The following is a 27,875-nucleotide window of genomic DNA, read 5'->3' on the forward strand; positions in this document are numbered from 1 at the left end:
CTCTCTCTCTCTCTCTCTCTCTCTCTCTCTCTCTCTCTCTCTCTCTCTCTCTCTCTCTCTCTCTCTCTCTCTCTCTCTCTCTCTCTCTCTCTCTCTCTCTCTCTCTCTCTCTCTCTCTCTCTCTCTCTCTCTCTCTCTCTCTCTCTCTCTCTCTCTCTCTCTCTCTCTCTCTCTCTCTCTCTCTCTCTCTGTTTTGGAACTACTGTGATACAATATCAAATACTGTAGCAGTCTGTTATTACAGAGGCATTGCTCCAGTGGTGAGTTATTATCTCTGTTGAGGAGGTTATAGTTTTGACATTTGGTGTTGAAATGGTAGTCTTGTTTCCGAGAGAAATATATCAGTATAGTCCATTGTTGGTTGTTGGTAAATACGCTTTTTCTCCCAAAAGGAAATCTTTATATACAAAACTATTTTTTTTCCCTTTTACTCTGAGGGAGTATGGTGAATTATTATCTGCACTGGTAATAATTTCCCTTATTCTTTTCTCTTCCCTCATACCAAAATTGATTATTGCGCAGCCTTGGCAGAGGCGTGAGCTCTCCGAGTGCTTTGTGAAGAGCCCAATTACACTTAAGTTGCAGTCATGGTGAAATGTAGCCAAAAGAACAGGGGACAAGACAATCCAACTGAACCAAACCCAAGAGTATAACAGAAAACAACACAACAGGCAGACCACATTTGGAGATGGGGAAATAAACTGAGGTGAGAGAGCCATCAGCATGAGGACAAAGCAGTGTCCTGTTCTAAGTGAGATGGGGAAATCAGCAGGAGTCAGTGATTGAGTCGTCTCTTAGCTCATTAGCACTCCTCAGGGATCCGCCAGGCCGTTGGCTGACAGGTTTGGCTGCAGCCTTTAACAATAGTGAAAAACTGTCTTCTCCCTCAGTGCTGGTTTGAAAAGGTTTTGACTCATTGGCCAAACCGCAGTTTGACCACAATTATATTTTCCTAACTTCAGAATCGACCATTGCAGCTTGGGAATCTGCCGAAGGTTGGAAATTTCAAAAAACGACAACTGGCTCCTCAAAAAGCAATAATTAGGTACCAAAAAAACGAGTTCACCAGAAAGGATAATAATAAGCTCTGCCTGCATGCTACAACATCATCAAAGCTACAGCTTCCAAAATGTATTTTCAATCATTGAAGCTATCTCCAGTCAGTTGCCTTAGAATTAAGATCTGAATTCACCATGTTTGATGTAACCACTCAATACCAAGCAAAGACAAACTCTCTCAACGAAAAATGTATTCTTTGAGTTTGAAGAAGCATCTTCCGAGAACAGATTCGTTCTGATTACCAGGAAACCCCTTTAGTCAATTAAGTTCGAAAGCCTGCACAGGAACCCTTTTTTCTACCTCCAGACCGTATGTTCACAACTAAACTATAGAAGTAATTTCAAGTTCCAAGTACAAGAAATACAAGTTTTTGCACCACCACCTGTCCATAGTTTAGTGTATTTATCCTTCTTCAAGGGCATGTAACGTAACTCTTGCCATTTCGCCTTTTTTGAAAAATCAATGATGTTCAGTCTTGCGAATTCCACCAGGCAGTTCCTGAGCCATCGGAGAGTGACCTTCTCTGAAATGGGACTTTCAGGAACGTAAGCTCTGGTACCAAAGTCAGCTCTGGTTCCTCAAAGTGACATAATGAAAGGTTCCTGAAGTGTGAAAGGCACTTTCTGGTGGAATTTAGAAATATAAAAAGTTCTAAAAGATTATATTTTAGTCTATTTTTTGCCATGTTTACAATCCACATGTGTGCAGAAACATTAGTAGTTGCTGTCATGCTTCTCATTCCTGCTACTGGTTGTGAAGTACTCCCTCTTGAGTTCAAGTACACTGTAATAAATGGAGCTAGTCAATCACAGTCCTTGTTATGACATTCGGCACGGTACACACAAACCTTGAAACAAGACACACTATCCATAAGGCTGTGTAGCAATGCTTTCTTTGTGTAATGTGCCGATGAAGGCAAAGCGTAGCAGCAACTACCAAGACGCATCCTGACATGACTCAACAATGAACATAGTTCGAAACCCAACCTCGAAGAAGGATAGGTGATACTTAAAGGAGAGCAAATGATTTATTCAAATTGGTTGACCCACATAGCTGTGGTTGAAATTTGCAAAGCATATCAGACAGATTGGAAAATTGGTGGGAGATTTTAGCTCCCGTCGAGTGCGGAGAAAAATACTTCACAGCATTTACTGAGAGGAGAGGGGGATTACTGTAACTAATATTTCAATGAGCAGTGGGTATTATGTCAAGATCGACACAGAAATCTGAAGCTATCCTCTAACCGAGGTGGATGAGCACCTCTGCAGCGTTACAGAGACACTAGATTTGTATGCAGGCAGGGAACCTGAAGCACCATGACCCAGATAACATCAGCTGCCACACGATTATAAAGCTGAGCTCTGAATGGAATTTAATCGTCCATTTCATTAGACCTGGAGCTCGTTACTGTTGTGACTGGGCCACGGGCAAGCAACGGCCTCAGTTGCTTGAGAACAGTCATCGGTCAAGCGTCATCACAAAAGAGAAGCGAAGACACGTGAACAAACAAACAAACACACACACACACAGCCTTAGGCAAACAGCACAAGAAAGAAAGTATGTAGAAAGTGCAATATTAATTTGTATCAACACCTTGGCAGTATAAGTTGGCACTCATCTGTGTTTGTTTGTCATTCAACATCTACTTTATGAGGTCTTTGTTATTTTTCCCTTTCATTGTGAATTCAAATAGGCCACAGGGTTTAAAAACTCAGACAAGATTTGCAGAATAATTTGCTGCCCTACGATGTGATCTTAATAACATTATTCAAGATTTAAAGTACTTTCCTGTGAGTTTTTCCATTGTGTCTACACCAAACCCCTGTACAAGCCAAAAACTAAGGTAATATGAGTCAATAACCAGAGAAAATAGAGAAAAAGAGACATTGTGGGAAAGAGAGTATGCGCAAGAGGGCTAGACAGATGAAGTAGAAATGCTGAGGCGAGACAAAAGAATAGAAGTAGAGAGACACATACAGATTAAGAGTAAGAGAGGGACATAGACAAATGGAGAGGGGTGGGGAGAAAGAAAGAGAAGTTGACAAAGAGTACATGAGGAGGCTGTGCTTGGCAGGGAGCGTGAAGGGCAGTAATTTACTGATCAACGACAGAGATTGATTCGTCTGTGGTGGGAAAGAAAGCCCCGCAGCATGAGTGAGATGCTCCGAGCCTCTCGCAACAATACTGTCTGTTGGCAGCTCGGATCTAAATGCGCACAGCCACAGCTTGCAATCACCCACACTACAACCTGTCCACTGCATCAATCAGTTCTAAACTAATGTTCGAGGTTATTCAATGCCACGGTAGATTAGAAGTAGAACAGATTTTCAGAGCTTTCTTAATTGACGTTACCACTCCGATGATGCCTGTTCTCAGGATTTTAGCACTGTAGTAGTGGACATGCTGAAGGGGTCTGAGCCGATGGTCCCTAGAGGATCAACCCCAATGGCTTTGGTGAAACTCTGAAATGTATAATCCCTATCTCAATAAGACATTAATGTCCCTTACTTTGAGTAAGCATACTTCAATTGGGGTCATTTGAATTGAGGTGTACGCTTGATTCATTGCCACAGCCTTTTTTTTGTGCTACAGTTATAGTAATCAGGTTCGAAGCAAACAAGGACAAAACTCTTTCCGATATAGCAACTGTGAATTAAATTGTGTTTATTTCCTGTTTATTAAACTCCAGGGCCGTATTCAGAGTTGAGATCCGTGCGCAGGAGCGAGATTTAATACTAAAATTGCTCTCTTCTGTATTCAGACTTGGTCGCAGGGAACAGTTTATCTTGAAACAGGATTGTCTGCAGCTGTCCGCAACTCAGACCGAGTCATTTTAAGTTAAGCCTGGTCCTCTCCAGACGGGAGCTGTATTAATGGTCTGATATCCACCAGGCAACCGTTTTTATTGCCTGAAATCAATGTCCACAGCAGAACTCATGGATGAAAATATCAGCAAAACTCTGGCGATGGGAAACTCATCACCTTCACATTCCCACCAAATGCATATCAAATGTATTAGGTGTGTGGCTCATTGTCAGTCCGCACAAAATCTGCCCAGCGACATCCATAGAGGTGATCCTGCTTGATGGTGTGCATGCATAATCACAGACAGGAGAGTATTTATTAGACTGGACTGGATGTTACGTCGTTAACGGAACAACGGCGCATTCAGAATCTTTAAAAAAAAAAATCCCTTATTCCTCTACTGTACTGTTTCATCACCTGTGCACTCTCTGTCCTGTCTTCTCACATCAGTGTCCCAGTCCTTCAGCGCTTTAATAAGGGCAATGCTGAATCACAATGTGCTGAGAAGCAGTGTGAAAATGTAGTTTTTCCCCTTCAAATATAATAATCGGTGCAATCTTCTGCACAGGTGAGACCAGAGGCAGACACTGAAAGTCATTCCCCCTTCTTCCCAGTTAGCTTTTCCCCATCTTAGTGGTTTTAGCAAGATTATAGGCAGGTGCTTGTTTGAAAGGGTACAGGAGACAGTGAGAAAGCTCATTCCCTGAAAGCTGACGATGGTGGCAACCTTAAGGGTGTAAACTGTGTGCAGCTAATTTCAATAATCTGAACGAAGCCCCCCTAGAAATTGAGTTGAGCACCTGCACATCGCAACTCTGACACAGGTCTGTATCGGTGGTTTCCATATTCTCAAAGTGCTTTCACACCTAAATGGCCACAAGTTAGATTTTGTAGATTGGCCAGAATCACCATTAATTGGCCAGAGCAGATTACATCCTCCGCCAAGTTACCGTTTCAGTGAGGGAAATTGATGTCACCGTCTTAAATCTTCACCGCTTAAAATGTGTCTAGGCTTTTTAACACTGCAGGCTATAATTAAAACTGCAGGTTTACTACTTCTTCATCCATTCAAGTCGCGATTTTGAAAATCATTTCAATAATCATTTTTACCTTTCCCTTGAGCACCGTAATGATAAAAGAAATGAAAAAATAAAAGGGAAAAAGAGGAAGGAAGCGGGAAACGGCACGGAAGGAACAAGGGAAGAAAAGAATAAAGGATAGATAACAAAAGGTCAACAGAAAGAGATTGAAACAAATCAGTGAAGGAAGGAAATAAAGATAGTGATAGTAATATTAGGTTATAGTATATTAGGTTTCAATTCGCAAAGAGACTAGTGACTACAGCCGTCACATGAGGGAGTGAGTGGGGCAAAAAGTCAAAAAGTATTAAAAGTTAAATATTAGAAACTCTGCCAACATGTTTTTGGCCTTCTGGCCTTCCTCAGCGTGTTAGTGCTGACGACACACACATGGTTTGAGACCCCTTTGAAGTGCCAAGTACAAATCAATCTGGTGGTCTGCTGAACCCACACAACCCACGGGTTTTCCTCCACACAAAATTATTTGGCAGCCCCAAAGCGGGAAAAAGTAGAAATAAGGGGAGGAAAATAAGTTGGATCACCATATCTGGAGGCACAACCAATCTATTTCACTGCCTCAAACAGCAGCGTTTGCAGTGCAGAGAATGCATCAAACTGTGTGGGTCAAATATAGTATAACAAACAGTTTTACAGACCATTTTACAGTTTACGTGCAGCGCCTAAGCGTTTTTGCCGAAAAAGAACAAACCGACCCACCAGCAACATTTGTCAAAAATTAACAAAAAGATACGCCCCTTTCAGGACGTAGTCAACCGGTTTCTAAGGGTCACACTGAAGTGCACCAGCAGTTTTGCGGTGAACCGACAAGCCCCTGCGTGTGAGCAGCAGCTCTTGCCCTCACAGCCCCTGTCCCGACTGCAGATGTTGAGAGGCTGTTCTCTGGGCCGCAATCGTGCAGTATAGTGTACAGAAATCTTGTAAAAAGGTTTTACAACAGCTGCAAGAGCAGGAAGGTGAAGTGCTGAATTGTTTTATATATTGTCTCCCTCCCCCCCCCCCGGCAGCATGATCATGATTATTTTTCATATTCTTTAGATTGAATATAGCACGTTGACATGATTACGATATAGAACAATACGGGACAGCTGATCAGTCTGGCGAGGGGAGAGACATTATAAAACAATACAGGACAGCTGACTGGTGTAACGGGGCTCCGGACGCTCATTCTCCTGCAGCGAGATGAAGAAGTATCGCTCATTCACCTGAGGCCGCACTTATTCATATCGCTCCTCTTTCCGTCCCGCGCCCCCCCTTGAGTAGCTCTGCCCCCCTAGGGGTTGCGCCCCCTACTTTGGGAACCACTGCCCTAACCCATTACTTCCCTCGCTCCCCACACGATGACAGCACCTTAAACCTAAGCAAAGGATAGAAAGACATTCTTATTTTTCCCCCATATCACCCAGACCCAAGTGAAACCACAGTGCACTGCAGGCTAACATGCGACACAACCACAGTCCTCCCCACAAGTCAGCACACACACAACTCCTTCAAATTGATTTTTCTTCCCTGTGTCTTGTAGTAGCATCCTTTTGCAATGTTTTATTTTTTTCCCACCAACTCTTTCAAGGCAGTCTGCTGGCAATCCCCCAGTTTCAACACAGAAAATCAATCCAATCTCATCTAAGTCTGCTTCTCTGAGATCATATCTTGACATGTGCACTGCCCCCGGGAGGTGGGAGAACACCTTTCTGTTCTGTTCTGTCTGTCTCAGACACAATAGCAAAAGTACTGCATCGCCTAGTTTTCTGATGTCAGTATCAAGAACCGAACAATCTGTTGGATAATCTATCGGAATGACAGAACGCAGGTAAAAGCAGGACACCATTCTGCCAAACCTGTCAGCTGGAGCTAGCTAGTAGGAGAAACAGAGATCCCAATGGACCACACTGCAATATTTGGAGCATTTCACCACTTGGACAGAGTTGATAGAATAGAAAAGCCTACAGAAATGTAACCATTACCTCTGATCTCCTACCTGCATGACCTTGACTCTTTGATTCACTTTGTGCTTAAAACTTTAAAGACAGTTTCATCTGCCGTGAAACCCGAGATTAACAAGCTTCTTTCACTGCCTTATGAGCCAGCTACCTTTTTAGGGGCCCGTGGTGGGATAAGAACGAACTCCTTGCCCTGCCAAAGAGAAGAAAACGTGTCCAACTGAATCCAAACGTGATCTAGATACATTTTGAAGCCTTTGCACTACACTTTTTCGATATCTCTAGCTGCATATGTTTACAATTTAGCTATAGAAATTATACATTTCAAAGCTGCATCATGCTAATTTTGTCCACTCTTGGCCAGAGAGGTTTCAAGTCAAACAGCCAGGATGGTCTCATACATGTAAGATCTTTGCAAAGTACATTTTACTTGTCTGTTTAAGTTTTAAGTAACTACGTCAATTTCTTGAATACCACAGGGTGCATTCTGCAATTTTGAGTTAAACAGCACCTGCCATCACACAGGCACCATAATCATTTACTGCTGGGTGTACAGAGTGAAGGCTTGGGAGTGCGATTCCTCTGGGTTTCCTCTTCGTTTTATTATGCTGTACTGGAAACTCACCAATAGAGCTAGTTAAATTTGTCCGTCTACACGAGCTAATGTTTAAGTTAGATGATGATTAGAGTGTTGATGACGTATCAGAAATTCTAATGCCTAGTGAAACAAGACGTTGAAGATTGTTCTCTGCATATTGTTCGTCATGTAGCTCTATTTAAATGTTGTGAGTAAATAAAAAGTGTAGAAGTTGTGATTAACGGGTAAAACTTTGCTAAATTTGCACCAATTTTCCAGATTTCCACAGCATCAGTGATCAGAAATCACACACAAAAACTGCAATCCTTGGGGGACAGATTAATATATAGTATGTAATTGGGCCACTGGTTGTCTCGGTGCACTTATGCAAGACATGCAGCCTGTGAATTTTAAAGTAGGTGGTAATGCCACAAGCCAACACTGCGCAGGCTTCTAGCTTCAGTCTTATTAAGTGACTTTGATCAACCAACCTCATTTTCCTTCCAGGACAGAGCGCTAATGAGATCTGTGTGCTTTGAGGACAGTCGACATCCTTGATCACCAGTTAATTGTCCATCAGTTTCTCTGTTTTTTTCCCGTTTCAATCTGATTATTCCTGGAGTCTGTCACATGTGGAGGAGTGTGTGAACGGTTGGAACATTGGTGGGGTGCCATCACCTCAACAAGACAAGGTCACTTCACCAAACTGGAGGTCTGCCATTGGCAATCTGTCAAACTAAAGCTGTCTCTGCCTGCACGCCCACATAACAGTATGTTACTTTTGAAAGCTCGTCTACAACAAATTTAAAGCGATATTACTGTAATTTTCAAAGACCTCATAATTTACAGGTCATTTACATATGACCTAGAATGACTGGCATTTTGTTGGTTAGAAAAAAAGAACAGCAATCGTGGAAATATTGCGAGTCAATAATGCAGTATTTTGCTGTTTAAAAAAAATAAAAGTTAAAGGAAACTAAATAAAATTAAACAAACTGAACAAAGACTGAAGAGTTTGGGACAACTTGATGGCCCGATCGATATTTCACTCACTCCTCCCATCTTTCTTCCTAGGCCATCAAAATGTATTAGGAAAAGTTCTGGGCAACATATTTAATTGGTGAAGGCTGGACTTTATCACTCCATTAAAAAAAAAAAAAAGGTCATTACTGCCCTACGATTAAGTATGGGTAAATTGATTAGAACATGAATAACTATGGTCCATTCTGTAACGAGAAGCTGCCACCCTCTCTTTAGCAGTTCTTTCCTCAAGAGAGAGACAGGAGAGCAGTTTGTGAAAAATCAGACAACCAGCCGGTGTAGCTGCTATGGAAAACTGTTTGGATCTCACCCAAATCACGAGTTCTCCCATTAGGTACACATGTACGTGCGCATGTATAAATGAACATGTAAAGCACACGTTCACTTCTGATCCGTTGTTCACACTGTTGAATGATTGGACTGCAGTCTGAGCTCTAAAAGTGAGAAAAAATCCTATTTCAGTGCTTCTGTCCTCACAGCTCCAGAACTTGGCAAACCAAGAACCACAAAAGAAGTCATTTAGAAGGCTACATCTGAAAACTGATTGATTGAAACTGATTTGTTATAATTTGCCTTGTTCCAAATATGCTGTTTTTTTCTTGACATGCTTAGATCATAATTTGTTCATGCAAAGGACCTTGTAAAGCTTTTTTTGTAAGGTGTACAAATAAAGTTTATTCTAGTAGTTAGGTTAGTACAGTTCCTCTGGAGTGGGTTTGGCAAGGCAATGACTGTAACTAGACAAATGTTCGTTCTTGCTGCTCTTGCTGTATTGGAAAACGGATTTCTTCACTTATCATCTTACTGCTGACTCAGCATTCGCAACAACTTCTCCACCTGCATAACTTGTGGTTCACAGGCGGCCATACAGTGGGAAGGGAAACTATCTTGATGATCTCATCATTTGTTTTCCTGCAAAACTGTCTCATTAGCTTTCCTTCCCCTTTGTCTTTCCCTACCACAGGTGAGAAAGGGAGAGAACCTACTCTGGCTCTATGCGGCACCGCAGGCCAACTGAATGGCTTTGTGTGGACATTACTGAGCACTACCAAGTGAACTGCAGGGGACAAAGCATTGGAAATAATGAAGGATACAGGTGTATGTCAAAATGGCCAAATCTGTGTACCCATAGTCTTATACTTACACATAAATATTGGCCGTTTCTAAAACTCGTTCCATTCCGTTTTCCACACTCTAGTGCTAAAATAAGGAATGGTCTTGCAGCGCTACAAGCCGCAGTAACTGTGAAGACGTTACTTGATACTTCACAATGAACTCCAAAATATAATATTCACACATTCCATTTCACACTTTGCAGGGAAAAAAGTCACCTAACAAAGGGTCAGTAATGTTTTCAGTAAGTGAGGGAAAAATATGTTTCTCCACTTAAATAATTATATATATACACACGAATTCACTCTATGCCTTCTATTGAGTCTTTACGCTGCTGATGCATACGAGGACAAGGACAAATCAGCTTCAAGGCATGTGAATCTAATTTGCAAATATCCTCCATCTGCATTGCACTCCATCCAAAACCTCCTGAAGATGTTTTCCCTCAAAATAACATTGACACTGAAAAAGAAATACCATTAAACCTAAAACCTGTGTGAGTTCAATCTCCTCATCCATGTAAACAACTATAACCTCTCACTATACAAGCCAGTTGTCAAGAAAAATACAGGACTAACAAGTATTTGGAGCCACGTCCTGTTCCGAGTTCTACAGCCCAGTTCAGGAACCAAATATTCCTTAAACGCGCTCTGGCGACAAAGATTGCAAATGGAGCTGCCACAGGCCTTTAATAACATCAGCTGGAACGCTCATCTCTTCTGGCTGAAGCTTAAGTGTCTGAAAAATAATTTAACATCCTTAAGTCCAACAGTATCCTGAAGCCAAACTTATTACCAACTAGGAGCAATCGACTCAGACACTCCTTGGCTACAAAACGTGTTTAGAACATTCTAATCAGACAGTGACATGGAAGAATTTCACCACAACAACAATTCATAAAGTTCAATCTGGAAAACTATCTTTCCCTACTCGAAATAAAGATGGCCAATTGTTAATAGTCTTCTATCTTAAGAGTTTGTTTTGCTTTTCTGGCGTTAAGATTCACATATATGATCATATCTAGCTACCTGATGTCATACACTTCAAGGTCTGAAACTGGTGTGTGTCATCTTTTGAATTACAGCCGGTTCAATTTGTATATTGTTGTGTAAAGTGTAAATAAATCAAAATTCGTTTGAGGTTGAAAATGAATCCTCTATTTAGATTATTTCTCCCGAACTACTTAACTGTACTAAACTGTTACACATCTTACCAACCCGTTCAGGTCAAGATGAGACACGAGGGAGGGTAGCGATAACTGTGACGTGGCATTTATACTGCCCAGTGGTTTAGTGTTACTGCGAGGTGTTCACGGTGGCTTTTTCCCCAAGGGGCTTTGTCCGTTGGTGTATGCTATTAACTGTCACACCTTCTGACAAAGTAACGTGGTGCCCAGATGGCACGGCTTATCTGTATGCCGCGCTGCTTCAAGGGCAGTGGCTCCGAGCTACGGCAGCTCCGAGGTTGTATGTCAGACAGGAAGACTGCCCTCTGATAGAATACTCATGAATTTAATGTCTCAGCTGACTACTACCTGTGACCTTGAAATCCTGTTCCCAATTCAGTCTTTTTATAAATACTTCCTATTGCAGTTTTGAAATCCATAGCCAATTGCAGTGATTTCTTCTTACTGTCTGACCTTAATGTAAATGTTGAAACACCGTCCATCCACCCCCACCCATCAGGGGAAACAATGAATAACCTATAGGCTCTGTAACGTGTGTGTGTGTTTCCAGACAGCAGAAAACCAAGAGGAGCCATTCAGGTCTGGACCCCAATACGATGAGATCATTAACAACAAAAAGAAGGTTGATAATGCGTTAACATGGCATAAAAGCCCTTCAACCATCACCTCCTGTCCTTACAACCTTTATAAATGAAAACATCTGAGTCAGCTGCTGAGGGTCCCGGGACAGATGGGAGTGCTATGCTCGCTTGAACACCAGCTGCAAACAGCTGGGTGGTCAGGGCACCTCGGCGATCCACCAATATGCTTCTCCAATAATCAAACAAGTTATCCAACCTGGAGATGTGAAATTAGGAAAACCAATAACAAACAATTTGTCAAACATTTTTCTGAGTAATAACCGACAAAGATGATGATAGATACACTAAAAGAAAACCTGTGCTACATAAATTGTTCAGGCTACACATTTGGTTTGTTGGTTGCCATTTTATATCAGTAACGTTACGACGACGACAGTATGTCTGCGCGCTTACATCGGGGCTCTAGCAGGAAACAGTAATGTCATTTAACTCTTCTCATCGCAGCAGAAAACACAGAGCAGAAAATGAACTACAATCAGGGGGAAATATAAGCACATAACTCTGCCTACTCTCATTGATTATCCTGCGTCACAGAATATGACCGTGACTCAAACCTATAGGCACTCACTCTCGACACAAAGAAATATTTGACTCCTCCACAGAAAACTGTCAGGAATGATTGCGCCCACTCCCACTGCATTCACACAGCATGAGCGTGCCCGGGCCGATACACTTCTGTAATGAAATATTTTCTGAAATATTCCTGCCCAGTGATGCCCCCATCTTTGCCCGTCCAAAGAGAGAGAAAAAAAACAGTAATCTGAACTCTGAATTCTTCAAGTTGAAGCAGTGGAGAGAAAGAAAATTAGAAAAAGATTACATGTAATAAAATGTCTCTGAAAGACTGAGACATTTGGGGTTCGCTCTAATTTCCAGAATACTGCCGGGGCCAGGAAAGAGCGGTCTTTGATCAAGCGCAGCGCGTGGACACGTCAATGTTCTTTGTGAAAACATTGATCAGAGCTAAGCATTGCCGAGCGTTCATCACGGCAACTGCAGATTGAAACAAACATGAAACCATGGGGCGCTCTGCTGAGAAGTGTTGGTTTGAACATTTTTCACTGATTGATTTCACACAGGGCACTTATTCAGTCCTATTCACTGTCTCTTGAAAAGAAAATAAAGAAATAAAGAAATAAAGCTCTGTAGCTGTTGCCACACGGCTCAGAGTTGACAGGGATATCCTGAAAAGAATGTCTGAGAAGTAATGGTGTTGAATATAAACAAAAACAATTATAGAAAGGCGTACTGACTAGGCATGGTCCTCAAAGGAAACCAGGTGCAGTGACTCAGATGAAGTGTGTTTGATAATAGTCTGAGTTTACAGGAGTGTGACAGCAGGTCATCTGAGTGCATCAGGGCAGATGACAGTGGTGCACAATGATATGTGGGGGTATATATATATATATATATATATATATATATATATATATATATATATATACGTTATATATATATAACTCAGCTTATCTAACCCCCCCCCCCACCCCAAAGTAAATCATAGGCTCAGCTTTTTTTCTGGAACAAGGCTCCCCAAAACGCAGTGTTGGAAATTCTTTTGGCTTTGCACAGTCAAGGTGCTCTCACAAAAAAGGGAAAACAGGTGCATTTGAGCATGACTGGCCCTGCTGAGTGGGAGGGAATCTCAGCAGGGGTGAGAAGGAGAAGATCATCTGTATCCTTTTCCATTTTTGCTTCCCCCCCCCCCCCCCGCCTCATTTTACACATTTCCATTTTGAAGGACCCCTGGTGGTTTGACACTCAGCTCTGCCTTTCACATGAAGCTCACCGGACAAATTCAGCTCTCGCCTCGCTTGTGACTCAGGCTGTCAACAAAGCTACGGGGGAAGGCTTTTGAATACATGCCAGACAGGGAAACAAGTAGGACCCAATATTGATTCGGGTGGTACAGAAGTGACCACAGCAACTCGTCAATAGGCCAATCTGTTTAGAGCCGAGGTCCTTTCACAAAGGCAGACTGTCAGCCCAAAGAGGGAAAGTAAACAGAGGGAAAGGGAGACGGTGGGGGAGAGGCAGAGAAACAGAGAGTGACAAACAAAGCTAATGAAACAGTAGATCAGAGGGTATATCTGTCCGACTTGACTTATCATGGAACTAGATACATGTTCTACGTTCTGTTGATGATGTTGTTACATTGCATACCAAACGGCGATCCAATAAGATTTGATTCAGGTGTGACTCAGTTCACATGTTCATATTTCATTATTATTACTTGGAAATTATGACTGAATGAGCGCTGCAATTGAATTGATTCCATGAATTAAATAAGGTTACTGAAGTTAACAAGAGACAGAGAGCAGAGTGTTCTTCTGTTTTGTTTTGTAGTTGTTCAAGCAGTAGCTCTAGGTCCCACACATGAGGCAACCTGAGGAGCCCTACAGTCACAGTCTTCGAGCCGTAATATTATGCAAAATATGCAAGGTGGAGGTGAGGCCAAGTGGATGGGGATAATTCCACACCTTCCTGATTTTACTACATTGCGTCATTTGGAGCTAAGAGGAAAAAAGACGAGTGAACTCAACTGAACTGGAAAAACTATGAAGAGAAAAACAGGGAGAATACTACAAGCAGCAGAGAGAGAGAGAGTGAGAGAAGATGTGTAGGAAGGAACAGAAATGCAAAAACGGAGGGATAGAATGCAACAGCAGGTAATCACGAGGCAGCGAAGGAGCCGGAGAAACAGAGATGGATCAGTGAAAAAGAGCCAGGAGAGATTGAGGAGCACGAAGGGAGGAAGACGCGTGTGGGGAGCAGCAGGGCTGTTTACCTGGCAGGCCTGCCAGATCTGCTCGGCCAGACTGCTGATCTGAGAGAGGATGTGACGGATGAGATAGGACGCCGACAAGCTGCTGCCTCCCAATGTGATCAGATACTCCTTGAGCTTCTCTGCAACCTGAAACTGAGAATTGGGGGGAAAGATTTTATTGATGTTGATTCCTTAAAAGTGTTTTAGTGTAGTTGTGCACAGTTCAACTTAGGTTCTTCAAAAGCACATCAGTTTGTCGAGCAGAAATACATTTGTTGAGGTATATGACGTTCAAAATATTGTATAAGTACTAAAACAAAACCCACTCTAGTTCTGCTACCGTTTACAAATGGATGAAAACAAAGATGCCATCTATAAACTTAAACAGCGAGAACAACAAGACAATCAACAAGGGCGGTTACAGCCAATTTATACCTGATGTTAATTATGCAAACACCGTGACAAATATGTTAGTTAGAAGCATTGTCCTGAAGAATAATGTTTTTTGCAAGATGCACTACCGGAACACACACAGCTGTTGTGACATGACCAGAACGGTGACAAGTGACCACAGGAAAACAGCTGGGAGGCCCGAGAAGGTGATTAAACACACCTCGACTCATTGCATGTCCTCAAATATCTGATCTGTTGCTGCTGCTGCCTCAGTTTGTTTCACTTTCGTATTCATGCTTAATGCTGATGTCATCAAGGATCACCATATTCATGTACAGTTAGCGGCACATTAGGATGCAGTCTCTAAGATGTTCCTCTGCAGGTTTACCAGATGTTTTGGCCCACACATTGCCCCCTAGTGGACACATTACTTCACTCTCCAGATTGCTGAAAAGTACAAGTAACCCCAAGCGTTGCTACCGTGTAATGTAGACAATTAATCAGCGCTCAATTATTCATGACTTGCATTCACATTAATCAAGGTTAGTAATGAAAGCGATCTATTTAGCTAGGCCTTCTGATTTTCTCCCTGTGGTTAATAGGAGACGCTGTGAGTGAGTGAGTGAGACATTTTACCTCGTACTCCTGTGGGTGCACATTTACAAGATGCTGACATAAGACGGCACGGGTGCATTAGGATACTTTTACAATTGAAAATTAGAGAAGATGATTAATTATAGAATTCAAGAAATATTAAGTTAAGTCTAAGTAAATATCCAACTGAAGATGAGGTGAGTCCTGATGAAAGTTAGGGAATTTAACTAGCAACTCTGAACTAGGGCTGGGCAATAAGGTGGAATAGATTGCTTGTGCTTCCAGATTTGGCAGCTACTTTTCCTTTTGCAAACATAAGGAAAAGTAGCTGCCAAATCTGGAAGCACAAGCTCGTACAAACCGAAGCATGTTTATATCACAGTGTGTGTTTTTCTCAGGTACTAAATTTACATCTCTTGCCGCCACACCACTATCCACACTAACAACAACACATTGGAAAACGCATGTTTCTGCAGTTCAGTCCACACTAAAAACACTTTTATAGCTTTTCAAACACAATTTCCAGGATGTTTAATTACAAAACCGCGGGCTAATCATTTGAATGTAGAAGAAGGAGATAGAACTTTTCCAAATCTGGTGTCAGACTGGTGGTCAAGTGTGTCATGCAGTTGCTCTCTATTTTGATTGCTTGTTTGGTGTTAAAATTTAGCTTTACAGTAACACACAAGCGTGGGCGCAGATTGTTTTCACACCTGAACAGAGAATGAAAAACTATGAGCAGCAAAGAGTTGAGAGAATAGTTGAACAGTTGAGAAGCAGCCCGGACTCAAAACTTAACCGGCCAGATAAAAAGTTGCTTACATTACATTACATTACAATCATTTGGCAGACGCTTTTATCCAAAGCGACTTACAGTACATTACCACCCTTCGCAGAGGGGGGAGCAATTGAGGGTTCGGTGCCTTGCTCAGGGGCACCTCGACAGGGACTCGAACCGGCAACCCTCTGGTTCCCAAGCGGAAGCTCTACCCACTCGACTACTGCCTCCCTTTGCTTAATTTTACATCTCGAGCAAAATGATGTGAAGTGAAGATACAGTATCCAGAGCCCTACACTCAACTCCTCTGAAGCGTAGCGTACACAGATAGCTGTATAAAACGGATTTGATAAGCAACTCTGGTCATTTGTTTGTAACAGAATATGAGTTTCTGAAAGAGGGACAAGAAATTCAATTTGCTCTGTATTGCCTCAGATGTTGATTACCCCAGAGCGTTGAATGATAGAAGGACATCGCATGAAACCCGTTCTGAAATTGTCTGGAATGATTATCCTATCACCGAGATTAATTTATAATTTGAATCTGTCGAAGGGAGGAAAATGTTATTCAGTTGTCCTAACTAGACTTTCAGGGGCGACAGATTGACGAGCCGTCCCTCTCCTGACTTGCTGCCTCGTGATGTATAACTCATGATCAAGCAATTGTTTGGCTGTTTTGAAAATGCAAAGAGAAAGCACAATAGAACTTCCACAGATGTTTCCAAAGTGCACCTGGAGTTTACGATAAAGTTCAGCTACACGAAATGTCTTGGGAACATGTTCGCTTTTTGTTAAGAAGTTCTAATCAAGAGTTTCAGAGTTTTGCAATTGTAATCTTCGGAGTTGTGATGCTTAACTCGTTCAGCTTTCTGAGAATGAGTCAAAATCGGAACAACGCACCAATTAATCAGTAGACAATGGTTGATGTGTTGTGTTTCCAAATGATGTGATGAAGTCACACCAAATACTGTTTTTTTCAAATTTGATCATAAGAATGCAGAGTAATAAATAAACAAAGCAACACATATCCCATGTTTCTCCCTAACTGGGAGGAACGGAGAATGCCAGCTTTCATTGTCTCCTGGTAGTCTCACTGTTAAATTCATGAAGTCATTCGCACCGATTACATTTCGCAAAATACCCAACTTCTACAGCCCATTTGTGCTACAGTACTGCCCTTATAAAAGCACGAAATGGCACAGAAACTGCTGCCTGAGAGGTGTCTGTGACCAGAGGACAGAAAGTACGGAGGGGACAGAGAGGGAATATGATTTTTCCTTCGCCGTCATTTGGATTCCCTGCCACATTTACATTTCTTCTAATTCCATCATTTATACATTTACATTTCCCGACGCATATTAGACAGAAGCGCAGGATTTCCTACAGCTCCCATCAGGAAGGGACAAGGCAAAATAGAAAACAACATAGGCTAATAAATCACAAGTCTGAATCCTCAAGTCTGAACTCATCTTTTAGGGGAAACGCCCATCTGTTTGTGTGTAAACAGTCTGAATATGGAAGAAGAGTTATGCTTGCGTAACTCTGAATCCGGCCCTATAAGAATAAATACCACCAGGATTTCCTTCAAAATAAAAGGTCTGGGCCTTGTGGTCAGTTTGTCGCTTCTAAGAAAGCTAATTTCTCACCCCATTTCCTGTACCAGTAAGTTGTTCCGTGTCCAATACCTGGATACCATCGATGACCACACTATTGCACAAGCAGCAGTCCGACAATGTAACAGATGTAAGTGAGCAGCTGACCCAGTGTTCAAAACTGCTCACTTCCTGCTGTAGAGCTCTTATTTCTTAAGTCGGTCTCACTCAGACGTGGAGTTGTTATGCTCAAGGAGGAAGGAGACTGGACAAGATGAAGAGCCCAGACAATGAAATTGCAGATCCTGACTCCCAGGCGGCATCACTCAAATGTCACTCTCCCACTGTTCATTTGCAGAAGCATTTCATGTAATAACCTTTAGGAGGAGAACAGTTTAGTGCCTGTCTGGCCTCATGTAGTCTCACATCTGCCTCATCGTACGTATCTGTTTTTTTATTTTGTCTACTGGAAGGGATTTTATGATCGTCTCTTAAATTGCTGCCATTTCTGTTTTAACTCCAAGCCCAACACTAAAGTACAGCTTTGTTTCTCTTATAATTGTTGCTGCATGAACCGAGAAAAAGGAGGAACTGGGCCACAAGCCATTCACTTCTTGTTTCTGAGATTGGTTGTATGACGTTCTGCATATTAAACCCTTCGTTTAGAAGTGATAATAGTGAAATTCTTGTACACTGTGCATCCTGTTTCAGGCAAGACAAACCACAACAAACAAAGCAGCATTTCTTAATCTAATAAGCACAACTTGGTTTCTTTTAAAGGTGAAACACATTGTCAAGATAATACGTCTGAACTGAGGCTATGACCTATTCCAAACAGAGCACAATGCAAAAGAGCAATAGTGGAAAATATGAACTTTCTATGGCGCCATCCGGACTGTTCCACAATGGATGAAGGAGAACTTATCCACAAAGTTGAGAAACACTGAGCTTTATATGCTCCGGAGAATGTAGTGTATATTACAAGAGGATGTCTGGTGTGAAACAGACGAGGGGTCATCCCAATATTCAAGCCTTTCCTTTCTCCTCACTCCTTGGACGATAAATCAATCATTCATTCATTCAATAAATGATCATATTTTTGCATGGGCTGTCACTCCATGTTCTGGCAACAGGTGGATTTCATGAATAGATGTGTCCCTGCTGTAAACACTGCATTTAAACATTCAGCCAGATCAGACAGAGATGTGTTCTGTGAGTATTATCACGTTGCGATAACACATAATCTACCTTTGATTGCAAATGGAGATAGACATCAATCAGGCCATAAAGTGAGGACATATCTGTTAACTTCTGTTTTAATGTTGATCCCCATATGAGCAATTTGATCCACCTTTTCCAACACAGTAAAGTTAGTGTCTTTTCACAATAAGAGCCTTTTGGAGAAGGAAAATCCGCAGGCTTGCATTTCCAGTACATGTGCTTTACGACTACAATTGTGTTTACTATTCCAACTTCCCCCTTATATTTCCAATTACAGTAAAAAGTGGACGTGTAATCAGTGGAAGTGGAGGTATAATCAATGTTTTATGAGAGACGTGTACCTGAGACGACATTATCACACTACAAATATGAAATTGTATTTGAGCGGCGTGGTTAACAGATTAGTCTGGTGTCAGATTGTTTTACAGTCGTATCCAAACAGCCGGTTGTTCTCTGACACAGTGTGATCTTGTCAGGATCCTTTCCAGTATTATAATTACCCCTGCCCTTCATCCCCGACTTTGCCTCCGCATCGAAAGTGTCCTGAACAATCAGTTTGACTGGCAGGGCAGTGGAATGTTCGATGGACAGATATAAGTTAACATAGGGGTATGCCTCAAAGTCATATGTTACTTTACTTAACAGGTTTAAGAGATTTCAGCAGAAATTATCTTTTACTCACTGGCTGTGTTTTTGGTATTTTAACAATTAATGGATCACAATTCAAATCCTTGTGAATCTGAGCATCACACGACACGAGCCCCTGCACATCAACGGGAACGAGGTCGAGAGGGTGAACCCCTTCCTATTCCTCCACACTCGCATCTATGACGACCTCACGTGGACATTTGACACCGATCACATAGTCATCAAAGCCCCGCTATAGCAGGACTTTCTCAGGAGAAATCCATGCTGCCCTGTTTGCTTTGCAACATCTACAAAAGCACCATTGAGAGCCGTCTCCCAGGCTGTGTGACAGTGTGTGGTATGGCAACAGCACAGCCCAGGACCAGAAATCCCTACAGTAGTGGTTGATCAAAACAAGCCCAACCCTAACCCACGCCCAGCACGGACTGTTCACACTGTCTATGAGAAGCTGCACCTCCAGGCTAGGGGGACAGTTTGAAGCCCACGGCTATAAGACTGCAGAACAGCCTCACTTTCATACCGCTGCATCTCCCCACCCCACTCCTCCCCTCCCCCTCCAGGCTCAAGCCACATCACTCTTCATACTCACACTCTCACTTCCTACTTGAATTAACTATGCTACTCTACCTGTTGCTATAACTCCTACACATTTGCAATTCTGCACCATCTGCCCTAAAGCATTACAACATATTCAAACACTGAAAGACAAGTATCCTATTTTCTGTGTGTGTTTCCATTCTTTTACTATCTACATACGAGTGTGTGTGTGATAAATCTTAACCATACCTAAAACATGTTCCTGGCATGGACCTACAAACATGATTAAGTCATTATAAACCAGTTAATGTGTGTTAAAGAATCCCTCAAGCCATTTCATTCTAAATTATTTTCAACTGTGAATGGAACACGGTCATCGGCGTAGAAGCTCTTTAAAAATACAATGCTGATACCAACTAATGGAAAACTTGCTTGCACACTCTAAAAAAGGAAAAAACTAAAGATTTTTGTGCATGCAACAATCCCACAAGACCACAGGAGTTTGATTTGTTATTCCTGTGCTTTCATGCGGACACACCAAGACAGACTGGTGCCATGTTAATGGAACTCCTCATTACATTTAGAACTATTTACAACCGCTTCTCTCACTACGCGCCCTTTCACAGACAACTGCTAAACATCACTGTGCTTCTTTGTAAAATGCACATCACTTCACTGTTGGGAGGATGATAAACTGAGAGAATTATTAAAGAGGAAATTGCAGTTGGCGCAGGAAATGCCTGCAGCCGCTCTCAGCCCGTATAGTCGGAGCCCAAAAGGATTACATCATCCTTGTCGCTTTCATCTCCATATTCCAGGTGCCGTGTCATGAAAGGTGTGAGGCCGGTTTTCTAGATGCGTTGGACTCAGCGACATATGAGACGCTGCGATGCTCGCCGTGACAGTGACCCTCAATGTCATTCCAAGGTTAATGTATTCTACTATTCTATATGGTCTGAGCCGGTTGATACACCCTTGTTCTTAGTTTGCACCTGTCTCACCGTAGCACACACTCACAATTTGTATTTACTCTACACTCAAACTACAGCTGCACACACACACACACACACACACACACACACACACACAGGACTGAATTTTATCTCGATGGTGGAAAATAATATGAATCCTTAACGATCCTCGAAGGGAAATTGCTAAAAACTATAAAAATTTAACAAGATATTACAACTATTGCAACTGTCATGTTAGTGGCTTTGGTCCTTTTAACACGCAACTAATATCCTCCTGACGTTATCCTCTTGAAAGCCAGTGCTTTGAAATAACTGTGGAAAGTAGGAGTGATGTTAATCCCATGCAGATCCGCCACGTGTTTAATTTATCAGATTCAGATTCAAAGCTGGGCTGATAACACTAATCCCACCTGATTCAAACTCTAGTTTTAAGTATTTGAGGTTTCATTTTACATCTACATGGCGTGTTATAGCGGTTTTTCAGCTTTGTGGTGGACACTATATCTTTTCTACATTAAAAAAGGAACCACTGCTGTATGTACACGCTAACACAACTTCCCGGTGAATCGCATTGACTTACCCGGTTGGGTTGACCACAGTGTAGCAGCATGGCAGTGAGCTCCGTCAGTGCATCTTCCATGTGTTTCAGAAAGTCCCCCGATGGCTGCTGTTGAGAGCTGTACACATGCATCGCCTTGACCGCAACGTGGCAGGCCTGCAGGATGAGATCACCGGGACCCGGCGGGAGAGGATCCTTGCAGGCTCTGACCACAGAGTCGAGTAGCCGGCTGGCGGTATCCTCGAACAATAACCCGGCATCGCCATCGGGGAAGACGCACTGCACCTCCAGATAACCGTTCTTTCCTTTAACCTGGTGCAGGCTACACAAAGCCTGGAGAAGTTGCACGTGGTTGAGTAAGACTTTTCCATCTGGTGCACGTCTGAAACTGGAGGGAAACACAGGCGGAGGTTGTGAGGCGGCGGCTGGAAATATGTGACGGTCCATACTGCACACATCTGTTTTTGGACCAATCGTGTCCTGTGTGAGGTCATCTGCTGTGTCACTGTAACCTGGAACACCTGAAATCAGGTTTCGTAACGTCAGTGACAAAAACCATACACAATATCCACTATATTGTTTCTCCCATCTTGGACAGAGCGACACAAGTCTGCTGAGGAGGAATAGTCGTTAATAGTAGTTGTTATTACAAAACATCATGGATACATTCATTTGGAGGAACAAGCACGTGAAACTATAAAACTGACAAATTAACATTCATGAGCATTATGTGTGTATGTATTATTATTATTATCATTAGCAGCCTTCCGCTCTAACCTCAGGGCCGGAGTGCACTCCATGTGTGAGCTCCCCCACGCACTCGTGTCATAATGTCCCTGTCCTTGAGATATACAATACATTGAATACATTCACTCTCGCTTTTGTACATGCAGCAAATGCTCATTATTCACTTTTTGGAGACATCTCACCTTCCCTGTTGAAGCAGAGAAATCCTCTGCAGATCAGTGAATGAATGATTCTACGTGAAACAATCTACATGTACAAATGCTGCAATGGATGTAAATGAGACAGAAATTCTCTTACTATTTATGTTCACAAAGCATATGTGTTATTGTTCCAATATGTGAACAGAGAAATCCAAAATGGGTCACTTGTACCTGGCAGTGTAACTGTAGCCAAAGAAGCCGTCTACATTTCCAACATGCATCCTACCTGCTGCGTCTCTGAAGCAAGTTGTTTGTGATGCCACCCTGGCCAGCAGCAGATTCTGTCGCAGCTCCTGCACCTCCTGCTGCAAGTCCTGTGCTTTGCTCTTCCAGTTTTCATCCTGGCTCTTCAGATTGCAGGCCAAAGCCTCAGCATAATCTCTCCCACTTATACCTGGGGGCCTGTTTTTTATTACAGTTATTGCAATGGCGAGTTTGACTTTCTTGAGAATCCACTCTGCTTGTTTGGCACCTGAAACAGTGAAGAGGACGGCCTTTAGATGACAGTACAACACTCCTGGCAGTAATGCTTTGACAAAATGCACTAAGTGGGCAGAGAAATAACAAATTTACTCCAATAGTCTAGCACAGTAGATCTTGTTTCCACATCAAACTGTATGTCTATCCAATATGCACAGAGCCTCATACTAATCAATACTCAACTAATCATTTTAGGAATCAAATACAAGTCCTGACATTAAAACATAAATGACACACTCTCTAAGTACACAATTGAATCAATCGTAACCAAATGTTGGATCAAAACATACAAATGTAAGAAACAACTCAATCTTACTGATTTATGTGTATTGTAAACTATTTTGAGCTTGTGGGAAGTGTCTCCCATTTTATCTATAGCAAATGCAAGAAAGCAAAAGTCAAAAAGCTTTAATAGACAAAAGTTAATGTAGGTCAGAAACCCACTTCTTACATCCTTAATTTAAGAAAGACCGTTCATTGATTTGAGCCGCTGCAAACAATCATGAAGATAAGAATCACAACATATTGAGCTTTACTATAAAGCCGTTTAGCTTTAAAGCATTCAATCTGATTTAACTTTGGGTATTAATCCACTTCATTATTCTTTTAAACATATTTAATTTCTTTTCTGGACTCCATCCATCCACCTTGTTAGCTTTAAACGCGTGTTTACTATTGACATTAATAGACTAACTTGCATTAGCGCATTGACTTCACCTACCAGAACAATCACCGACACATAATTAACTTAGTGTATCAAACGACCAGATATTCGCACTTTTAGTTAATACTGAACCTATTTATTCGGCGTTTAATGAACCTTACTTACTTGTAGTTTCCGTAGTTTGGCTCATTGTCATCGGTTTCACCTGAGGCTTAGCTTACAATGCTATTTGTAAGACAGGTAGCAAAAAACAACAGAAAAAGTCGAATATTGGGTAAAAAAGCATATTAACTTCCAAGAATGATGAAATACAGTAGCGAACAACTTTGTACGTAGATTAACCAGTCGACTGTTCTGTCGCTCATACTTCGCTAAACGCTTTCATAAACTGTCTAATGTCCGCCATTTTGAAGTTCCCCCATATATCAAGTTTTTTTCTGTCAGGAGACGACGCTCTTTTTTCCTAAGGTAGTAAAAACATACTATGAAAGTCGTGTAATTAAGTAAAATAGTTTAAGACGTGAAAAATTATAATTTATCAATAATAGTTAATGGCGTTATCATTTTAAAAAGTTATAAATCTCGCTGTTTGATGTTTGTTTACATCAGCACGAAACACACTTTGCAATTAAGAAATCACATTCTTTCTCATCATTACACTGATTTATTTAATTGCCTGTAGATGAATAATCATTTTAAAATGTAATAAATGTTGCTGTTAAAGGATTGCATGAGCAGCATGAAACACACTTTGCAATTAAGAAATCACATTTAACACAACATGCATGGGGAACAACAATTGAGGATTAAGATTTCAGCTAAAATAATGACACAATATGATTTAAGCCAGATATTGTTGTATATGCAACAAGTAATACGTGTTTAGCTGATTTGATAAACTATTGTACTGGATTCACACTGTCAGGTATAAATGATCTCAAATCCAATGTTTGCTCACATGTGACATTTATCACATACATGAGTTCTGAACATGCAAAGAGTAAAAAAAGCATGATGTCATATGTTCTAAGATCTGTTTTGGAGCGTGGCAGGAACCATTGCTGCACACACCAAAGCTGCAACAAGTCGTCTCATCCTCCTTCCCCTTAAGATATGATCAGAGGCCTGTCTAATTATTTTGGTCTCATTTGCATCTCATTTGTTTACCTCCATCTTGAAAACTAATCTCTCCTTTCTGTATGCCTGTTGTTGGAGATTTGCCACCAAAAACACATCTTGTAAGGAACATTATTAAAAAAAATATTAAAGATTATTTTTGAAAAATACACAACTGCACTTCTAGAACTTTTTCCCTGACTTGATATGATAGGAGCCTAATTCATTGAAAATTGTCATTTGCATATGAGTCGTGTTGCCCTTTGAAAAGTTTCATGTTTGACATTTAGAAGAATTGTAAACAAATACGAGTATTTAAACCATGCCTGTTTTCTGCAAGCCAGACAAATCAACTAGCTGAAGCGAACTCGGACAGTTATGATTGACTGATTGAATGAGTGTGCTGACTTGAATTGATTGATCGGTATACAATAATGTCAACCTCATTTAAAGCCTTGTATCAAATGAATGGGAAGGTGTTAAGAAGTACACATAATTAGCAGATGATGTTTATTTTTTGCAAATGTAATTAATCATATTAATCACACGTGATTTCTTTAATGTTTGCAGTGATGATGATTAACCTGACAAATTACAGAACTATTAGTTCCGTGTCACACTTTCAGACCCAATACAGCAGAAAAGCTTCAATCAAGAGGAATGTTTCTTCATAAGTGAAGTTAGTGAGGTAAAGTAGTTCAAGGTGATGGAAACCCTCAGACTCTTTTTTATTGTATGTGGAGGGTCAGCAGCCTGATGAGGTCCTCCTGGATCACTGAACCCTTTAGCCCGTCATAGAGTGTGGCCAGCCACTTTGAAAAGGAATCTTATTTCAGCTGTGAGTGTCCACGATCTGATTCTTTCAGTCACTACTCAGAGCCTGCAGGCAGGGGAGAAGGTCGACTCACCACCAAAATCCAATACAGAACCAAGGGGAGCTGCAGGAGACAAATCTGCAATGTGTGAGAATTTGTTATGGGGAGGTGTGATATAAATATTATAATATAAGATGCCGACTGAACTTGGGGCAAGTAAAGACCTCGAAAGTGAACATTGCGTTTGCTGAATTCCAAAATATTTTAGTAAGATCTTCAAATTTGATTGCTTGGAGAGCCACCAGCTTCAAGTTTCACATTATCCTAAATGGATGCTCAGCAAATATTTGCTTGGATGGCATTTCATTTACATGGGCCAGCCACACAAATATTATCATTGTATTAGAAACAAAGGGGATGCTGGGATATGCTCCAGGCTCTTTGTGAACCCTGAATAGGAATAAGCAGATATAGGAAATGGATGTATTAATTCATGGATTAATAGAGAAACACAAGAAGAAGCCCAACAAAATACATTTCAGACATTTGCCAGGTGGTTGCTGATAATTTCACACACTGCATGTCACACTAGTGTTTCTCATCTACAACTCTGCAGGAACTTATTACATATTTAAGAAAAGTTTCACAGTTTTTCAACCCAGTGTGCATTTATAATTCACTGATGAGAGACTTGCTCCTCGCTGGGATTAATCGCAGTTCAAGGACTGGCGCTCAAAAACCAAAACGAATCTCATTATCTCAAATGGAAAGCTCATAGTTAAGTCAGCATGACTTTATATGTTTATCTACAAAAATAGGCTACAAACCATAAGATAGAGTCGACTTTATTTTACCTCCTCCCTCTGCTTGAATGTATTTAATAAGAGAGATGGGAACCCTGGGTGCACACCAACCACCACATCACTCAGGAAAAGTTTATAGAGGTGCCTGCTCATCTTTTACAATGTTGATTGTAATATTGTTGTGTTGTAATTTTCTGCTCTGCAGGATATCACAACATGGTTAACATAAACAGTAGAACCTTGGAGTGCAGTGCAACATCCACTACAGAAATATTTGTCTTATGAACTTATTTTTTGTCTAATATTGAGTCATGGATGTACAAAAGAAAAAGGTGTCAGGTTGGTGAGGTTATGTTTTGTCAGATTTGCTGTAGAAAAAAAAACCCAACTTTGCAATAATAGAGCTTTCACCAATAAGAAGCTAGCCGTGGTGCTGAATCCATTAGACTGGTGGATGGGAGCTCTCCATGGTTTAAATACTTCATCTGTGGGGAGGAGTAACTGGTTAGTCTCTGAGTGAAACCTCCGGCATTATGACCCAGCAGCAGGGCTATTGATATTACCTGGGAGACAAATCTTTAAAAGAGAGAGAGAGAGAGGTGTGTGTTTGAGTGTGTGTGGGAGGGGGCGGGGGGAGGTATGGGGTAATGTACATTTTGTCCCTCTCTTTTCTTCGGGGTCCCCACTATATATTTCACAGAACTAATTTGTTTTTATTGAAAAGATGAGTCAGGTTGAAAAAAAAAAAATCCCACTACAGATTAAAAAAAAAAAAAAAATACTTTTTAAGAAAATTATGACTCGATAACAGATGGAATTAGATTCATGTGATGACGTTGACGTGTTTTTTTTTCCTGTTGCAAATTTTGCAGTGCAAAGATGGTGAGAGAATGGGGATGGGAGGGGGTAGAGAGAGAGAGAGAGAGAGAGAGAGAGAGAGAGAGAGAGAGAGAGAGAGAGAGAGAGAGAGAGAGAGAGAGAGAGAGAGAGACAGTACGGTGCCTTGTGCTGCCAGTATAAAACCAACAGTCAGGCTTCAGCAGCTCTGAACTTGTGAAAGAACCACATCAGACTCAGTCTGGTTGTGAGAGCGGATTTAAACCTTGACAGAGTAGAAATCCAAGAATCCGTTTTCATTCGTTTTACTCTAGCCTCGGATGGTGATATAATTTGGAAAATGATGATTACACCACAGGAAACGAATGATGGGTAATGGAGATGTATTGAGTCACTTAATGTGTATTTTATGGCTTTTTAAGTTGATTATAATTTGCACAAGTAACAACAATGCAATTGAAGTGAATAAGATGAAGAAAAGGAGGCAGAAAATGTGTCTGAGTGACAGCACCTATCGCCTGTTTGTTGGATAACTACTGCTCTTCAGATGGACACCGGTGGACATGGGTCTTCTTTTATCGGCTCTTTAAAAAGGCAAGAAATGTGAGTTGTGGATGAATATTTGTATATTTTTGAAAATGATCCTCAGGCTTTCCTTTGAGCTCGATGCCAAGGGGGTCTAACAGAGGGAAGGT

At 41.4% G+C, this 27,875-nt stretch overlaps 1 protein-coding gene across 1 annotated transcript in view; it reads right to left on the reverse strand.

Moving 5' to 3' along the window:
• The window catches only part of mei4 (meiosis-specific, MEI4 homolog (S. cerevisiae)), a 48,318-nt gene extending 24,513 nt beyond the window's left edge, over positions 1–23,805 (reverse strand). Inside the window, exons 1-4 of the mRNA XM_076154908.1 lie at positions 23,775–23,805; positions 22,692–22,937; positions 21,540–22,039; positions 14,248–14,379 (exon numbers count right to left, since the gene is read on the reverse strand). Of these exons, the coding sequence (XP_076011023.1) occupies positions 14,248–14,379; positions 21,540–22,039; positions 22,692–22,937; positions 23,775–23,805 (909 nt within the window). The remainder of the gene's footprint in view (positions 1–14,247; positions 14,380–21,539; positions 22,040–22,691; positions 22,938–23,774) is intronic.
• Positions 23,806–27,875: the final 4,070 nt, after the last annotated feature.

Source organism: Genypterus blacodes, unplaced genomic scaffold (genome assembly GCF_046128005.1).
Source record: "Genypterus blacodes isolate CSIRO-AG114 ecotype Tasmania unplaced genomic scaffold, CSIRO-AGI_Gbla_v1 ptg000064l_1, whole genome shotgun sequence".
NCBI classification, from domain to species: domain Eukaryota; kingdom Metazoa; phylum Chordata; class Actinopteri; order Ophidiiformes; family Ophidiidae; genus Genypterus; species Genypterus blacodes.